The sequence below is a fragment of the Schistosoma mansoni genome, chromosome 1 (assembly GCF_000237925.1).
Source record: "Schistosoma mansoni strain Puerto Rico chromosome 1, complete genome".
Classification (NCBI taxonomy): domain Eukaryota; kingdom Metazoa; phylum Platyhelminthes; class Trematoda; order Strigeidida; family Schistosomatidae; genus Schistosoma; species Schistosoma mansoni.
The window spans coordinates 48,646,924-48,666,529 of NC_031495.1; the positions used below are offsets into that span (position 1 = coordinate 48,646,924).

Genomic DNA, 19,606 nt, shown 5'->3' on the forward strand with positions numbered 1-19,606 from the left:
AAATTAACCTGTATTATACATCACAATTTAGTCACCACCTAATTTAAGATAACATGAGGCAAAGAAAATCACAACCTCTATGATCATTCTTTTTACTAAAAGCTTAATGTCTGAGGAATCGCATGTATAGTAGTTCTTTGAACTGCTTCCGATAGACCCGTGAACTTTGAAAAAAGATTGAGATAGGCAAGTAATTTTCTTGTGTGTATCTACATAAGGCTGTGCAAGATGAAGCGAGTACGTTCTGACAAAACTTTCGTATTAAAAATTCTATTTTAAAACCTCTCGTTACCGCTAAGCATCTGTGACCACGCTATGGAATTCGTTCAACATCCAAGCCTCCGTAAGTCTTCAAAACAGACTAGCGAGAGTTATTTGTAGGTTATATCTTGCAAATCTCAAAAAAACACAGTAATAATATTGTAGTATGCATGCCAAACACTAGTGTAACATCTATTTCGTCTTTTTACGACACATTAGACTATGAAAGAGCGTGTTTAACATTAAAACTTCATTAATTCACACGACTGGACAATGATTTCAAATAATTATTATCAGATGAAACAGTAGAATGTCGATGTGAACAGTTACAAATGATAGTGATGCGGTTTAAATCTTGTGTTTTTCTTTTGTTTTAGCCACCTGATTTAAGTCCGGTCGGTTTACTTTCGTTTCGCCATTGTTGGCTTCTGTGTGGATTATGTTTCTAGTTTTTAGGTAGGTAAGTGTGGAAGATTCACTTGTTTAATTCTGTGTTCTGTTCTTCCGTGTATTTTCTACCAGTTAAAGCAGTTATGGGTTGACAGTTTTCCCCAGACTTAACTGTCAACGGACCGAGGTGTTTCTAACTGTACCCTGATACCGTCTTCAGGTTTGAGTCATTGCAAAATTCGTTATAAGTCATGTTGTATGTTGTTCCTAGAAGAAGCATAGGGTTATAGTGAGTATATCTTGGGTTCACAAAGTATGTTTGTTACCGGATGTTTGGATCACATGTTAAGTACTCTGCCGTAAGCTTTAGATTTTGTATTTGCCTGTACAACTTAACAAAAAGGATTCATCAGTCTGCAGGTTACTGAGTACCTATGATAAGGCTATAACAAACGCATTGCTGACACGCTAAGCGTTTTACTAGTTGTATGTCTTCGATCATCTTACAAGTTAGGCTCGCCCTTCATGTAATTTTTCTGGCATTAAATTATGTGGCTGATTACAATCGGAATAAAAAGCTCAGTGAGTGGTTCCTGAGGTATTGTATCGGGAACCAAGTGTCTGGGTTGGTGTTAACGGGTTGCTTAATATAGATAGGGCGGCTTATTCAGTTAGTCAGGTCATAAGCACAATTCATATATGAATCGCTTCAACCACTGGAACCAGATGGGTAGATCAGTGGCACTACTTATGTAGTGAAAACTCAATGGCGCAGACTCACTCACCCTTTCGCCCTCCTAGATTTCAGCATTCCTTCATAGCTCGCTTTTCACCCATCTTGGACTATACTTTCAATACTTATTCTTTCGTCGCCGTTGCTACTGTATTCTTTCTGTCTTCATTTACTCACACTTCAATTTTCATTCCAAGCTAATATGTTGTGGGAACTTGAGCTAATGCACGTCCTCCAGGCTCGATGTTGATTACTGGCCAAGTCGAGTGACCATGTAGTGGAACACTCCTAATGTCTAGAGAACATCGCTAGGCGTGATAGAGTGTAGTCCATTTCTTCCCATGTTTACAACTCGTGCAATAGAGCGTCACGAAGCATACAGGCAGTTACTTCTCATGTATACTAATTTATTTCATTATCTGTAGTATTTCGGCTCGTTTTACATCGACATAACGTGCTACCATGTAATGGTTTGAAGTATGGAGAATCAACTTGACTTAAGCATTTATGTACTTTAGCATGTACTACATGTCGCGGAAGCTGCGAACGTGTTCTTTCTGTTGGTTTGTGGCATATAATTTGTCTCATACGGATATTGAGTGACTTCGTGGGTACTTTCAGTAAATAACTATTATTGCGGGTAGTTTCGTGTTTCCATGTATTAAAAATCTTTTTTAAGTTAGGTTGTGGCTTGTTTTCCGACCGTTTTTATTAGTATTATGTTTGCCCTCATGTCCTGTTTGCCCGTGTAAATATTACTTTTAACTTCTACAATAATCATGTTTTTCGACTTGGTATGAGAGGATATATTTGATTATTGAGTCACAACTTTTAAAAGTCTGTAGGCCAGCGTGGCTTCTCGATTAGTTAACCATATAAATCGATAGCGAATGATGTAAAACCTCCAATTAGATAACACTTTGCTCATATTTAATAGGTTGAAAGTAACGTAAGTATGTTGTTCTTCCACGGTGTGGGCAGCCGGGAAGTGATATTAGCCCTCATACCCGTAACTGCACACGAGACCAAGTTGGTCACTTTCAAATCCTTCCTACACCTCCTAATAACTCTCTTATCTCCACGACTAACCCTTCCCACGTCCTTTTATCACCTCGCACCGCTAGGGCAAACGATTCAAGTACACGGAACGTTATTCCTGGTCTCCTGAAACCACGCTCTAAACTACATATAGGGACTTTTGATGTCCGAACATTGTGCCAAATAGGACAACAGGCTTCCTTAGCTAGGACTCTAGAATCTTACACCATCGATGTGTGCTGCGTCTCCGAAACGCACATACAAGATCCGAGTAGTGTCATTCATTTGACCTCACTATGTCATAATAAAGAACCATCTCGATACACGCTTCGTGTATCTGGAAGCCCTGATGCTGCTTCCCGTGGCCTCGCTGGAGTAGGCATAGCATTAAGTCCCAGGGTAGAACTAGCTCTTTTAGACTGGATCCCAGTAGACAGTCGTCTATGCGCTGTCCGACTAAACGGATCAGTAAGGACTCGGAAAGATAGGGAAACTCGTCGTTGCCTCTTCGTCGTCTCTGCCTACTCTCCCACTGACTGCAGCTCAGACGATATAAAAGATGAGTTCTACAGGAAACTTTCTGACCTTCTCCGAAAAGCTAGGCGTTCTGATGTAGTAATAGTAGCAGGTGACTTTAATGCTCAAGTAGGTAAACTAAGTGAAAGGGAAAGACACCTGGGTGGATCTTATGGTGTCATGGCGAAAAGAACAGATAATGGCGACCGTCTGTTGCAGCTGTGCTCAGATAACCGCCTATTTCTTGCAAATACTAACTTTAAGCATAAGGAAAAACATCTTTTGACATGGCGACCCCCGAATTCGTCCCAACGTTGGACCCAAATAGATCACATCGCTATCAGCCACCGATGGAGGGGCTCGATAGAAGACTGTCGCTCATTCTGGAGCACATGTTTAGACTCAGATCATGCTCTAGTGCGAGCACGTATCTGTCTGCGTCTTACTGGTCGTAGGAAAGACACTGCAAGGAAACCTCTAAGGGTTCTACTTAATGATAAGCAAGCTAAGAATATATTTCAGGAACAACTGGAAAAACAGTTAGGCAGATATGTAAGTTGTGTCCACCCCGAGGCAGTGTGAAATGACATCCGAAAAGCTGTGGAAACAGCAGTGATGTCCGCTAGTAAGGTAAACCATAAGGTTAGGGAGAAACAATGGATCTCGGCAGCATCTACCGCACTGATAGATGCTCGAAAACTCATCCCACCTGGCTCTGAACATAACGAAGAGCGGAGTCAGCTTAAGCGAAGGCTAATAAGGAGCCTACGCAATGATCGTGAACAGTGGTGGGTAGCGAAAGCAAGAGATGGAAAAGGCAGTGGCAATAGGTAACAGCAGACAGCTATTCAGACTTATTAAAGAAACCGGTATTAGGAACCCAACTACCAGCGAAACTATCTCAGACAAAGATGGACATGTCATTCATTCTCAATCCAGGAGATTGGATCGATGGACAGAACACTTTAGGAATCAGTTCAACTGGCCTTCAGCTACACTTCAATTACCCACGATCCCCAGTCGTCCTGAATGGCAAATTGAGGTAAGTCCTCCAACTCTCTACGAGGTTGAAAAAGCTATAGGAAATCTGAAGCGAGGGAGAGCCGCAGGCCCTGACAGGTTTACCCCTGAGATTTTTAAGGATGGTGGTCCAGTACTAGCAACGAGATTGGCTGAGGTCTTAGGTAGAATCTGGGAACTGGACGTAATTCCATCTGACTGGTCCCAATCACTGATTGTGCCAGTCTATAAGAAAGGACAAAAGTCCTCCTGTGACAATCACAGAGGGATCAGTTTGACTAATATAGTGTCTAAAATATTAGCTTCAATAATACTAGGTCGCCTAACCAAAGCTCGTGAAGAGCAGACTAGAGAAAACCAGGCTGGTTTTCGACCTGGACGTGGTTGCATAGACCAGATATTCACTCTACGTCAGGTCCTAGAACATAGACATACATTCAGATGTCCCACAATCGAAGTATTTCTTGACCTTAAGGCGGCATTTGACTCCGTTGATCGTGAGGTTCTATGGCAGTGTTTGTCACTGAAAGGAGTACCAAAGAAGTACATTAACCTCATAAAGACTCTACTCGAACACAACTGGTCGAGTTAGAGCTTATGGCGAACTATCATCAGAATTGATTACCTCAAGTGGTGTTCGTCAGGGCTGTCCACTCTCCCCATTCTTGTTTAACTTTGTCGTTGACATGCTTTTAGGGATATCACTTTCATCATCTCAATCTCCAGGAGTTGAACTTTTACCGGGAGGCTCACTTGTTGACTTAAAATACGCCGACGACATAGTTTTACTTGGTGAGGACGCTGGCAACATGCAGAGTCTTCTGACCACTATAAGCAACTATGCAGGCATGTTCGGGATGCGATTCTCTCCCTCGAAGTGCAAAATGTTACTTCAGGATTGGGTTGCATCGACACCTGAACTAATGATAGGGAGTGAAGTAGTTGAGCGTGTTGACAGCTTCACTTATCTTGAGAGTCTCATCAGCCCTTGTGGTCTGGTGTGTGACGAAATTTCTGCACGGATACAGAAGGCTCGTCTAGCTTTCGCAAACTTGCTCCATTTATGGCGTAGGCGAGATATCCGTCTAGCAACCAAAGGACGGGTTTACTGTGCAGCAGTTCGTTCCGTCCTACTTTATGGCTGATAAGAGTAGAGGATATTCGTAGGCTACTAGTATTCGATCATAGGTGTCTTCGAAGCATTGCTCGTATATCCTGGGACCACTGGGTAAGTAATGCGGTTGTTAGGAAACGGGTACTAAGTAAGGATGGCAAATCGATTGATGAAGTAGTGAAACTTCATCAGTTGAGATGTCTGGGACATGTGTTACGTATGCCCAACCACCGACTGCCCCGACGTGAGATGTTTTATGGTGTAGGAGTAGGTTGGAAGAAAGATAGGGGTGGCCAGACCAAAACATGGCATAAATCCATGAAGTCGCTGACAAGTGGACTGGGCCATGTTGGTAGGTGTAGACTACCTGGTTGGGATTCGCGAGATGATAGCAACCGATGGTTAGAGACCTTGAATGACATGGCTCAAAATCGTTTGCAATGGCGAAGGTGCATACACTCTTTGTGTTCTACCAAATTCTAATCTTCTGAATTCTTCATGTCCCTATCCTTTTTCTCTTTCCAAATTTATTTCACTGGGTTATACTCCTTCAATAACATCAAACCCTTATCTTTCACATACTACTTATACTCTTACTACTTCTACCACTATGGGATTTGAATCAACAACTGCATCTCTGTGCTAATGTGTTATGGCAATTCGAACTGATGTACGTACGTACGAAGTTCTACGTTGTAACTGACTGATTGACTGAAGTATGTTGTTAATAGCGGATCTAGCCATAATTAGACATTAAAGTAGTATCGTTTCTAAACAATGACCAAAATTACTAACAGAAATTATGAGTAGGAAGTGAGGAATTAGTTTATAATCAAAAAACCCTTCCAAGTTTGTTGGATTTAATCGTTTTAACACTTTTAGACCTTGTCCCACTGGATACTTGCAAAAAAGACATTATTATTATTATCGCTGTCTTAGAGAAGTGAAATCCAATAAACTAAATTATCGTAAGTCGCTACCCCTGGTAAATTAAGTTATAGAGTTAATCCAGTGTAGTTAGACAATTAAACGGCTCACAAGAACAAAAAGGAGTATTGGTTGCTTTAAGGATTTCCTGTAGAGTACATCAAATAATCCCAGATTTAAGAAACCCTAAAATTCGTTGTACAGATTGTATTTGGAATATTCAGTTTGCTCAACCTAATTCGAATTCCCTGGTGTCTGCTTGCTACGATAAGCGTTAGTGACGTAAATTAGATTCATTGGCTCCGGGGTTCTTATTGTTTCCATTTCTGATGCACATGCGGTTTGGTATAGTTTTAGTAGGGCGCGTATAAAACATGGTCTTTATATCTGTTTTACAAATAATGTGTACACTTGAGGTGAGCTAACTTTTCATTACAGAGAATAAGTCCAGTACTTTTCTTCACTTCCTGATGGAATTACATGCACCTTTAGATTTTTCTGTCAAGTATGTTTACTATATCAAAGTGCACACTTTATTGTATCGTAATTCAATGTACATATTTGATTACTATTGACATGAAGTGTAGGTGGGAATTAGGCAACACAAGCAATAGGTGTAAAGCGGTTACGAAGGCTGTGCACGTAATAAGATTTGCATTTTAAAGACCACAGTAATCATTGTTTGTCCTATAACCACAATCTCCAACAGAGTAGCCATCTCTTGTCAGTGAAAATAATAATTTGGTTGGGCATTAAATAAATCAGTGACGAACTTCCAAAACCTGACAAAGATGTAGATCGGTCCAAGTTGTCACTAAGCAAAAAAGAAAAAGTCAAATAAAATGGTTAAAGTAGTGATTTCATTGAGAGCGATGTGTTATTAAACGTGAAAAGTAGTTTATAAAGCACATAAAGTGTTGACGCTATTTAAGGTTTAGTGATTGTGAATAAATGTGTCTTCACTGTCGTGACTGATTTCAAATTATGCCCCCTAATGTCCACTGTATATTACAATTATTAAGCTGACCTCATGTAGGATTTCTATCTCCATACTCCATTCAGTTCAACATTTGATGACTCCTTAGTGGTGTTTGGTTTGGTTACTCCTACCCTTTTTCCAGTCTGGTCATATATGGTGGGCAGTTTTGCCATTCGGAATAGGCTGTGGCAAAGATGCACAAGACATTTTTCATATCAACCCATTTAATAAAAGTCAACAGTCACACTAATCACCTTACAATCAAGTTCTATAAAATTGTGTTAACCTCTAAACGTTTTCTGTTGGTCGTAGCCAATTATCAAGTGGGCCAACTGGTTTGGACTGATTTAACATCCCATACTTAAAATAAGCATAAATTTATTCTAACCACTGTGTAGTGTTGGAACGGCAGACAAATTGGTGTTTAAAGCACTCCAAGATCGTTGGATCACGTGCTCGAACTCTCACTTCTTGACAGACGGGTTGTATCACTATTTTTAAAATAAGACATGGGACCCAAAGTCAAATAAACTTGTTTCCGACTAATCAATTGTATATATGTATGCCGTTAATGTAAATTTTAGACTCCTATTTAAGTGGTTTGATCTCCGACCTTTTTGCAAATGTCAAAATAAATTAGACAAAGCATCTGGTTTTTGAATTCATAAGTTGTTCTTTTAGTGATAGCTGTTTGAATGTAGAACTAGTAAAGGTTTTAAGATCAATTTACAACAATTTGCTAAATAAAAGTTACCAACTTTATAAAAAGAGTAAATGAACTAAGACTGTCACTTGACTGAAGTTATGTTTTGATAGCATCACCATTGGGAAGAGTATTAATAGTGCGTAAGTTTTTTTTCCAGCTCTATTGAATGGTGGTCAATATACATTCTAACGCAACCCAGATTATGAAACCATTGTGCTGTATCTCCAATGGTTTAAGCGCTTTGCCTTTTGACCACTGGTTCGGAATTATCACTTATTGTAGTGTTCGAGGTCGTGATTTGATTGCTAAACTTAAGTATAGTAGGCAACCGCCCATTGATATGCCTAGGATTGTCTTATAAGATAATGATAATTGGGGTATTATAAAATGAACATGGCTATGTACCATTCTTTAAAAACCAACTCTTATTTTATTTATTGGACTTGCAATTTTGATCTTGTCCAGTATCGATGCGAAAAACAGTTATACAATATGTAACCTGCTGGATACTTGTCAGAATGATAATCTTATTTACCTCGGTCGCGATTGGTTTAAGTCTCTTTAGTTCGATATCTGTACAGCAATTCGCTTGCATGAAATTGACGCGACACACAAAAGAAAAGTTATAAAGGCTAATTTCGGTATCTAGATGTTTTTTTTACATCTAGACCACTACTTCTTAGTTCACTAAATGTTCACGTTCTCCTGTATGCCTCTTAAATCTAATGGTAGGTTCAGTACATTGCGATTTTACTTCCACTGACTGCAGTCCATGCTTCTCTGAAACTCCACCAGAAGTCTCAGGCAGATATATCTTTGAGACCATTGCGGTCATTTTTTATCCGACTTACGGTTTACTAACTATTTAGAGTCTAAGTTAGATACATATCATTCTTGAGTTCTTAGCAATACCACTATGACCAAAATGGATGTCTAAGTAATTCCATTATAATAATTACAGAGCACTGAGTTTTGATCTTGTTCCAATAGTGAGTTGTTTAAATACTTTTGATGTAGTTGTATGATTGCATTTGTCATTCCTATTGCGCCTGCTTCTATTTCAGCACTTATATTACATCACTAGACTTCACACAAAAAAGTATGACCCAAGGTTGACTACTTCAACCTGTATTTAAATACCGAGCAATACTAGTAATCAAACTAAAGATCGGTTATTTCACATAGTTTAATCAAAATATTTACAAGCTAGTCAACTCAAAATCCTATTTTTTTCGAGGTAATGAAAACGGGTATCTGCTGACCCTAAGTTCTTACTTGATTATTTTCATAAATAACAATCACTGGTGTTTATATATTTAGTCCGGCTAAATATCAAGACGAAGAATGAATGCATCTGCTCCACCGTGAAGGATTTGGAGCCATGTTGTTTAGTCTCTAATTATCGATTACGATAATCATTCGGACCCCAGTGAGGTGGTCTACACCTATTATCATGACTTAGTCCAATTTTCAATGTCTTCATGGGTTGGTGCCATGGTTTGGTTATGGTGCCTCTAGCTTTGTTCTACCCTACTCCTACACCATAAAACATTGCCCGTCGAGGTAGGTGGTGGTTAGGTATACATAACACATATCTCAACCACCACAGTTGATGAAAATTTACTATTTCATCAATCGATTTCCCATCTTTACCTAGCACCTCATTCCTAACCCAGTCATTGCTTACTTCGTAGTCCCAAAATACACAAGCAATACTTCGAAGACAACTATGATCGAATACTGATAACCTATGAGTATCCCCTGTTCTTAATGGCCACGTTTCACATCCGTGAAGTAGAATGGAGCAAACTGTTGCTCAGTGAATGTGTTCTTTAGTTGGAAGACGGATGTCTTAAGCCAAAAGTGACGCCAGTTGACAAAAAACAATCGAGCCTTCTGAACCTGTGCTGAAATTTTATTAGATATCAGACTATTAGTAATGATGAGACTACTTCACTTCCTATCATTAATTCGGGCAATGACGCAGGTCATAACAAACGTAACGTTTTACATTTAGAGGGAGATCACATCCCAAACATGCTTGAATTGTTGCTTAGGATGATCAGATGACTACATTTTTGTCAGCGTATTCGCCAATCAGAACTATATCATCTGTGCATTCTAAGTCAACAAGTGGAACTCTCGGTAAGTCGACCCCCAGGAAGACAAACGGTGAAAATCTTACCTCTAAAAGCATATCTTTGACAAATTTATATGAAAATAAGGAGAGCCGGCAATCTTGACGAACAACACTCGAACTAATTTCTATGAAAGCTCACCATAAGCTCTTACTCTATCACTAGCGTCCGAGTAAAATCCTGTACAAGGTTAATGTACTTCTTTAGTACGCCTTTCAATGGGAGACACTACCACAGAACCTTATGATCAACAAAGTCGAACACCGTCATGGAAGTCAAAAAGTATATCTGTTTCATGACCTACTGAAGAGTGAATATTCGGTCTATGCGTTGATACTCAGATCTTGAACGCTTGGTTTTCTCGGGTTCGCTTTTCACGAGCTCTAGCTAGGAAACGGGATATTATTGAGTTAAATGTTTTAGACAAACATACTTATATGTAATTTCTATTTATGACGAGCGACCAAATTAAAAGTGCGGAAGCCGTATAGGTGATTTTGAACTTCTAAGACTACTGTTTGCGTTCTTTACATGAAGTACTTCAATAATTTGATAATGGCAGTTGTAATAAAAATACAGCTTATGAAGTACTAGATGTCACATTCGTATTACGAAATCTGGGTTGGTGTTTGGTAATCCCGTAGAAAAATGCGTTGATTATTAAGGTTTATTGTATGAAACTTATCGTAACACTAAGTAACCATAAAATGTATCTGAATGGTCTACATGACCTCGTGATCATAATGAACTTGTTTTTAAAAAATATATATATATCAACAGTATTTGTAAATTTTTCATTATGAAAATGAAGGTCAGCAAGTTAAAGGACTGGTTATCGACTACTCTAGAGAAGTACAGAGTAGTACCTAAAAATAGTACATTTTTCCTTCTGAGTAGTACATACCCTATCTATATTTTTTTAGATTCTCGCCAATGCAATGAGCTCTGAAGCGAATCTCGATTCTTCTAATTCCATTAAATCAGAACCTCATGCTGCTAAGTCTCATTCTTCAAAAATTACTACCAACCAGCTGGAGTATATTAAAAAAGAAGTGGTTGGACGACTATTTAAAGAAAAAATTGTATGGCCGTTTACAAAACCAGTCGATCACCAGCGGCTGAACCTTCCAGTAAGTCTGTTTCGCTGATAAGCATAATTCCTAGGATTATCCCAAGATAATAAAACACCCTATGGACCTTGGGACGATAAAACAGCGGTTAAATCTAAAATTCTATCACTCCTCTTCCGAATGTCTCGATGATCTTTTCACTATGTTCCGAAATTGTTATATATTCAACAAGCCAGGTGATGATGTGGTTGCAATGGCAATGAAACTTGAGCAGATCGCTAGAGAACGCCTTAAATTTATGCCGACTCCTGAGACCGAAATTTGTCCACAAAAAACCCCAAAGTCTATCCGTCCTATTGGTGCTCCTTTGCAGGTCCATCCTCCTATCGAACCAATCCATACAGCTGCTTCAACCAACCATACTGAAGGGTTAAATGGCTCAGCTGTTTCTGTCGATCAGACTACATTACCTTTCAGACCATCAGTAACTTCTACATCTACCAAAAAGGCTAGCAAAAAGAAAAGTGATTCTACAATAGACGAATTACCGTCGACTCCCCAATCATATGATGATCTATCCCGCGATCGTCGTCAAATCAAAAAACCTAAGCGTGAATATGAAGAACGCAATGTTGGCAAACGTTTACGACTTTCCGAAGCATTGAAAGCTTGCAGTAATATTCTGAAGGATATTTCCTCTCAGAGATATCGGGTATGCGTTTGTAGCATTTTGAGCTATTATTTCTAGGATCTCAATCATTTTTTCTTAAAACCAGTGGATGTCGTGGCCCTCGGGCTTCATGATTACTACGATGTTGTCAAAAAAGCAATGGATCTCAGCACCATAAAAACAAAATTAGAAAGTGGTCAGTACCATACCAAATACGATTTCGCAGACGATGTTCGACTGATGTTTAATAATTGTTATAAGTATAATGGTGAAGATAGCGAAGTTGCTAGAGTAGGAAAACAACTTCAAGCTATTTTTGATGAAAATTTCGCCAAAGTTCCAGATGATGAGTCAGATCCTGCTGCCTCCCCTGATGGTCGTCCTGTTGATCAGAATATGTATCAGCTAATTCAAAACGCTATCAAAGAGCATCAGAAGTTAACTAATCAGTTTCAGCGTTTTAGCGAGGATTTGCAGAAAAGCACAGCTAACTTAAATTCTATCTTATCATCCTTAAGTATGGCTGTCAGAAAAGGTAGGTCTGTTTTTACTATCTATTTTCCCAGCACCTATTGGCCATAACACACCCCATATTAATTCATTACCCCCTACTCAAACTGGCCTTCCGACTGTTCCACGTCCTACTATGAATGATATAGAAGATGTAAATATCACTAAGTAGGTCTTTATATTCGACTAACTTTTATTCTGTTTTCAGGAGAGGCAGACAATCTCAGTCGAAAACTAAGTATAGACAATCAGGTCAGTCACATCTTTTTTTATCGTAAACTTGTTAGCCTTTTAGTTTCATAAGTTCGCTCTTGTATCTTTTGCCTTTATGTGGTCGTGGTCACTTTATTTTCGAATCTTGCTTACTATCAGCTTAGGTAATAGGATATTTTAGAGCGACCCCTTAGTAGTTGAGACGTCTAACTTTCGGCTACTGTTCCCCATGCTCGAATCCCACTCCATTTGCTTCAGTTTGGGCAACCGGGTTGTATAATTAACCCTCAAACTTAGAGTATGGCTCATACACAAATACCTGGCGAATGAGTTAATTACATTACTATGTAACTCACATTTGCATTCCAAATATTGTTTTATAAAGCTGTTAGTGGTCCTAATTGTTAAACTAACTATAAACTGCCTTATTTTCTCATCACTACATACAATTATTCACTGCGACCAGTCTGGTTTTTATATCATGTTTTGTTTTGAGACAGAATATTATAGTAAATCGTTTTTTACAGTAAGTATAGAGGAGTTCTCTGACAACATCAATCGAAAAGTTGTAGTTTCTAATTGTCCTAAATTTTTTTCGAACTGGGAGTGAGTTAAATAGCACTGTTATTCAGCTTCCACTCAGTCAGTCGTGTGCAACGTCGGATCTGGGATATGTGTGCATCAATTTATTAAGCTGCTACACCCCATCGGCACAGGGATTGTTAAGCCAAATACCACAGTAGTAGAGGTAGTAACAGTATTGGTATTAACAAAAGAAGATTAGGCTCAAAAGATGTGATCCGAGAAAAAATGTTTGGATTGGTAAGATAAAAAAAATTTATACGGTAATCTAGAGACTTAGGGTTTAAGAGTAAACAAAGTGTGAATGCACCTGCGCCGTCGCAAAAAATTCTAATCCGTTTTATTCAAAGTCTCTAACCACTGGTTACGATAATCACGCTGACCATAATTATTCTTCACCTACCTACATTCTTCAGTAAAACAGTCAGTATTTTCATGGACTGATGCCATGTATTGGTTTGTCCAACCCTAGTCAGTCAGTCAGCTACAACGTAGGACCAGGCACATTTATGCATCGGTCCAAGTTGCCATACCTCGTTAGCACAACAAGGTCAACAACAAATTCATAGAAGTAGTTAATTTAGTGGTGGTAATATATAAAAGATAGGTTGTATATAAGGATATAGTATAGGAAGGAAGAACGTTATGAAGCAATTTTAGGGTTTGAGGGAACATAAATAGTGTACACACCTACGCCATTGTGATCGATTCTGAGCCATGTCACCTAGAGTCTCCAACCATTGGTTACGATAGTCACGCGGACCCCAACCAGGTAGTCTGTATCTGCCAACATGGCTCAGACTTGAAGTTAGTGACTTCAAGCACTGATGCCATGTTTTGGTTTGGCCGCCCCTAACTTTCTTCCGACCACCCCCTACACTAGTCAGCATGGCGCGTCGTGGTAATCGGTGTTCAGACATAAGTAACACGCGACCCAACCATCTCAGTCGATGAAGATTCATGACCTCATCAACTGATTTACCATCATTCCCTAATACCCTGTGTCTAACCTCACTATTACTTACCCGGTGATCCCAGCAGATGCGAGCAATATTTCTGAGGTATCTGTGGTCAAATACTAGTAACTTACGAGTATCTTCTACTCTTAATGGCCATGTTTCACAGCCGTAAAGTAGAACAGAGCGAACTGCTGCACAGTATACTCATCCCTTAATTGGTAGACTAATACGTCGTCCTCGCCATAAGTGACGTAAGTTGGAAAAAGTCAAACGAGCTTTTTGAATCCGTGCTGAGATTTCGTCAGACACCAACCCATTAGGACTGATCAGACTTCCAAGATAAGTGTGTTGTCGACGTGTTCGTCATAATTATTCAAGGATGGACCGTTGTCTTGGACTAAAGTATTCATGACATGTTGTTTACCATAAGTGGAACAACTCATCATTTCTCATCGCATTAGGTATCACTAACGACATATTTTAGATTGTTTTTAATTATGAAGTTGACTTTGTTACAGGGATCGAAATCATTAGTTAATGCTCTTACATATAGTTCAGATTTTGATATTACTTGAAATTTGTCACTGTAATAAAGAAGTAGAAATAACTGAAAAGAATCCTGTGTAATTTTCAGTAAAACGCAGTCATCTTGTGTATTCATTATCCTTTTATCGAAAATCCAAAAGGAATTCAACTATATTAACCTCTCGGTTTTTAACTGATTTTAATATCGTATTATCTTCATACACCAATAATATATAATAGTACTCTTAACTAACGGAAGTCAGATTTTTATTACAAACAGAAACTCAAGATTTACTATCTGTTCTAATGGTTAAGTATTCTAGCAGCGTCAGTGGGTAAACAAATAGTACAAATCCTTGAAATTTCATTACCTGTAACCTAGAAATGCCGCTTTTGGAGAGATTACGATATTACTTAAAACCGGCGAAACGGAACGAAGTGAGCAACACAATAACAGGACAAGCTTAAGCTATTTCACTGCACCCCAGCCTGCTAACTGAAAGAAAAAGACCAGATTCAGCCTAGAAAAATGTATATTCCACAAGCAGTCGGAAACAAGAACGAGCAAGTACACAACTCATGCGTATATGTACAGTACATAATGTCCTTGGGAAACGTCACAAAATAGCGTCCTATAAGAGAAAACGAATCAATGACATTTAAGGTCTTTCCAAGTGAGAAATACAATTTCCAAAATAATATAAAAATGAGACGTTCGCTAAGTAGTTTCTGGGGATCTATCATCCCCAACAAATAAACAACAATAAAGTTTACGATTATCAAGGGGGACTTTCATAGTAAGAAATATCGCTTTATTCTTTAATTGATAAAAGAAATGTAAGGGACTTAATAAATCGCCTTTATGACCCAAAGGGAAACAAACAAACTTCAATATCACTTTCTAAACTTATTTTTTTTTATTAGAAGTTTATTTTACTTTTCAAGTTAGGCTTTTACCATCTGGAAGGTTATAATATCAATTATCTCAATCTCGACTACTGAATTGTTAAATACAAGGACGTACTTGCTACTTACTAAATAAAACGCCATATCACGTCACTTGACGTTCTATCAAAAATTAGTGGACAAACAAGGTACTCATCACTAGTGAATTTTGTTTAATCATGTGCACATTACTTCTAGTTAAATGATTTAGTAAGATAATTTTCAGTGGCTTGCTGAAGATATAACAAACAACAACTCTATGAGAAAAGTTGAGAACATTCAATTTTCATTTCTTCAGGCTCACAACGATCCTTTAGCTCACACCTAGTCTAATTTATGCTGTGCAATTTCTGAGAGTTGAATTTCAATTTAGAAAACTGGATCATTACCTCGTCACTGGCAAAATGTTTATCTAGAGTTCGCCCACTAAAATCATTTTGATTACTGATTGAACTCTCAGTAATGGTGTGATATTCTTCATGAACCGTGAGGGGAGATAAAATAAGATTATAGTCTTTCCAATATTACTGTGTGATTGTAAAATTAGCTGACTGATAGATGTAAAATTTTGGTGTTAGATTTAGGTATTTAGTGCTATAAACGATGTTCAGCATAAACTATAAAATCTTTTGTTCAGCTTCTTTCTCATCTAGTAGATGTTCATTTCATTCAGAAAATAGGACGACTGTGCACCGGTCCATGTTGCTTCATCACACCAGCACAGCGATATAAAATTATCAGGTTAATACTAATATAATAGAATTTCTAGTAGTATATGTGATAGTAAAATGGGTTAGGCAGAGATAATGACTTAACAAGTAAGGAATTAATTCGCGGAATAAAAGGAATAAAATTAAGTTCAAAACTCAGGATACAAGGAAATACAATGAGTAAATTCACTTTCGATACCACGAACGATTCTGAATCATGTCATCCAAAGTTTTTAACCATTAGTCACAGTAATCACACGGACTGTACCCTGGTAATTTGAATTGATCCCTCGTTTTAGTTTGGGCACACATGGTTTTCTTCCAATCTAATATCGCACCAGCCAACACCAAGTGTTAAAGGTTAGGGGTGGTTTGTCATACTTGATGGATGTTCTGACGGTTGGCAGCCTCATCAACGGAATAGCTTAGTACTGTGTTTCTAATCTTGGTATTATTCATTCTGTAGTCCCAAAATAACACAAACATTCCTTTGAGGTCATCTATGATCTTGCGCCGGTAACTTTCTGATGTCGTCTGATCTCAAAATTAACACTTCCCAATTATATGTTGAAGCAGAGCAGACTGCTGCACTGTATATCTGCTCCTTGGTCGCCAGATGTATGTCTTACCCATGCAGCAATTTAATCATTTAGAAATGTGTATAAGCTCCGGTCGTCTAATGAAACACTAGTTAAGTCGTCAAAATTATTTCTTTCTTTGGGTTAATTCAAAACCTGTGACTACACTTCGTCTCAATCCACCTGTTTAATAAATCATTAGAATGTAGGAATGCTCATAATCTCAACTGTAATCACTGTCTATCAAAGTAATTAAATATCAACTAGAAAATAACTGTTATTGATACAACTACCACATTTTCTGTGTTGCTATGTATATTGAAGTTCTTGTATTCACTAGTATATTATACATTTCAAGACAGTTTGAATTTCCATCGTTTTATTTAAACAGGACTATCTGCTGCAGCACCCGTTCTAAATGCACCATGTGCTCCAGTTAGTAGTAGCACAGTAAACATGAGTTCCACACATTCCCAACCTATACCTGTTCCCGGATATGCTACAGATGAGGAGATGTCCGAAAACAATGTTCGTCCGATGACTTACGATGAAAAACGCCAATTAAGTCTAGATATTAATAAGCTTCCTGGTGAAAAATTAGGTAGAGTTGTCCAAATCATCCAGCAACGTGAACCGTCGCACCGTGATTGTAATCCGGATGAAATCGAAATTGATTTTGAAACGCTGCAACATACAACTTTGCGTGAATTAGAGAAGTATGTAAAATCTGTTCTGCAAAAGACAAAATCCGGGAGCCGGAAATATGTGAAGAAGGGTTTAAGTGGCGTCCCACCAGGCAAGACTCGTGAAGAGTGCATGAAAGAGAAAACAGAAGAGCTGGAAAATCGATTGAGAGAGATTGGAGGACTTCCTCAAGGTGCTCCTGGATATCATAATGCACATAATCCGAAAAAGTCACGTAAGTCCAGTATCACCACAACTACCATTGGTTCTTATGATTTCCAGCTTTTTAAATCAATCTCCTAGTTTTCCAATCTTTCTCTGTTACTATTATCATTCTGTGTGGGTCATTTAAATTAAATTTGGACTCGAGCTTATTACAGTTTCGACTTGTTGGTGTTTGTGAGTAATTTCTCATTAATCGTCAATGCGGTAATATCTAGGTGATTTTATATTCCTTGTATCCAATGGAACTATTCGCTTGGTGTTTAAAAATGTACTCACAATTGTTCCTACAATGATATAAGGTTTAAAGAATTCACTTCAGACACGCGTGATAACCGCTATATATTGTAGTATACAGTGTCTACAGGTTCACCGTAGAAACGTTGGTTAAATAGTTTAACCAGTACTTTTTACGTTCAAACATTTACTTTCATTGAGGATATATTATACTCTTTATTTTGCTGTCAGATTCATTCTAATAAATTAGTATTTTCGGCATTGTAATGTTTTCAGTATTTAGTATCTTCTCAAACTTCGGAGCCGTTAAGCACGGATTTGCATAATATCGTACATAGACCCTCGATATGATTTATGAATATATATTGATATCTTGCTTACGCTTGAAGTGATCATTTTAGTGACTTGTTACAACGTTGTTTAGGAATGATGACCATGCTTTTGATACAGAAAAATCCGGCAATGACTTAGAGGTTGATTTTCAACCAGTCTTCAAATCTACTTCTGCTTCCTATGTTGTAAACGAGGCAGTTGTTTAGTTTTTTTTCAAACTCCTTGTATATCAATCTCACTAATTTGTACTCGGTTATTTCGATATAACATAGCATAGTGCTCATCTCTTCTATTTTTCTATACATCAACCAAATATTTAAATTGTTGGTTATATATTTCATTGTGTTATCGTTTCGGTGCTAGTAAAAGTTTACTGGTTAGGTATTTTTCAATAACACACGATTTTCTCAGATAATGCATATAACTTCATTGTTTTTCAGATGGTACTAATCGTTTGAGCGCATCATCATCCAGTTCAAGTGATTCCGAGAGTACTTCAGACTCAAGTGAATCTGATTCTTCAGATTCTAAATCTTATAGTGAGTCCTGATGAATTGCTACATTTGCAACTTATTCCCAGTAATTGAATGCTGCATTCTTTATTGTCATCCAGTATTCTTTCTTTTTCTAAGCAACTTTACTACAGTATGGTTTCATTTTGTAATTTCTTTAAATCCTTATTTACTTAACGTATATCATTCTTTTTTTAAAACTTACACCTTTTTACTGCCAGCCACTGTGCTAACATCAAGTCAAGAATTTCACTTTTTTACGAGCTGAAGTCGTAAGATTCTAATCAAGCACCAAATACTTCAGTACTTGATTTTTTTTGCCTCAGTGGCTTTCCTATTCTTTGTACATCAATTCTTGGTTTCTTCTTATACACCACTATGTCTCCAACACATGGCGTTGTTTTCGTGAGAAATTTGTACCTAATTCCCTTTTAATTGTTTGTGGTCCTGTGTATAAAAAGATCATTGAATGCATTTTTGTACAGTACTTAGCATGTAATTTTCATTTGATAAATTATCTGCTACTAAAGTGAGAGTCTTCTTGATGTTAGCACATTGGGTGGTAGTGTAGGTTATATTAATTATATCTTAAGGCCTGCCTTCCTGGTGTTCTTGCTATAATTTCAGAAGCAGCTTCAGACCACAAACAGTCGCATGACCAGGTATCTTCAACTGGCCTGCAAAATTGTTCGAAATCGACTGTTTTTTTATCCCTGAACTCGGATGATGTAACAAATAAGACATCAATCAATCAACCATCGACATTTTCTGCACTTGATTCTGTTGCAAGTGGTAATTATAATAATGATATCATCTATGCGGAATCTATTGAACCAAAGGCTGAGCAAAATGAATCTTCAGATACGGAATCTGAACCGAACTCCCCTCATCAGCTACCCCAACCTGTGTGGGCCATTTCAGGGTTTTCTAAAAAGCCATCTTCTGAAGATGGTACGTCAGGTAAACCCCTTCTTACAAGTAGCTGTACAGCTACATCACTTTCTGAGGTTTCTTCAACAGTTGTCGCTGCTAGA

General features: G+C 38.0%; 1 protein-coding gene across 1 annotated transcript; it reads left to right on the forward strand.

Moving 5' to 3' along the window:
* Positions 1–8,409: 8,409 nt before the first annotated feature.
* Smp_147950 (putative bromodomain-containing protein 3, brd3) lies at positions 8,410–19,098 on the forward strand (the record flags this gene model as incomplete). Its single annotated transcript, XM_018794667.1, has 8 exons — positions 8,410–8,412; positions 10,746–10,952; positions 10,987–11,604; positions 11,641–12,097; positions 12,129–12,240; positions 12,281–12,324; positions 16,976–17,503; positions 18,501–19,098. The coding sequence occupies 8 exons, from the start codon at positions 8,410–8,412 to the stop codon at positions 18,608–18,610; spliced, it is 2,079 nt and encodes a 692-aa protein (XP_018649056.1). The 3' UTR covers positions 18,611–19,098.
* Between the last annotated feature and the right edge of the window lie 508 nt (positions 19,099–19,606).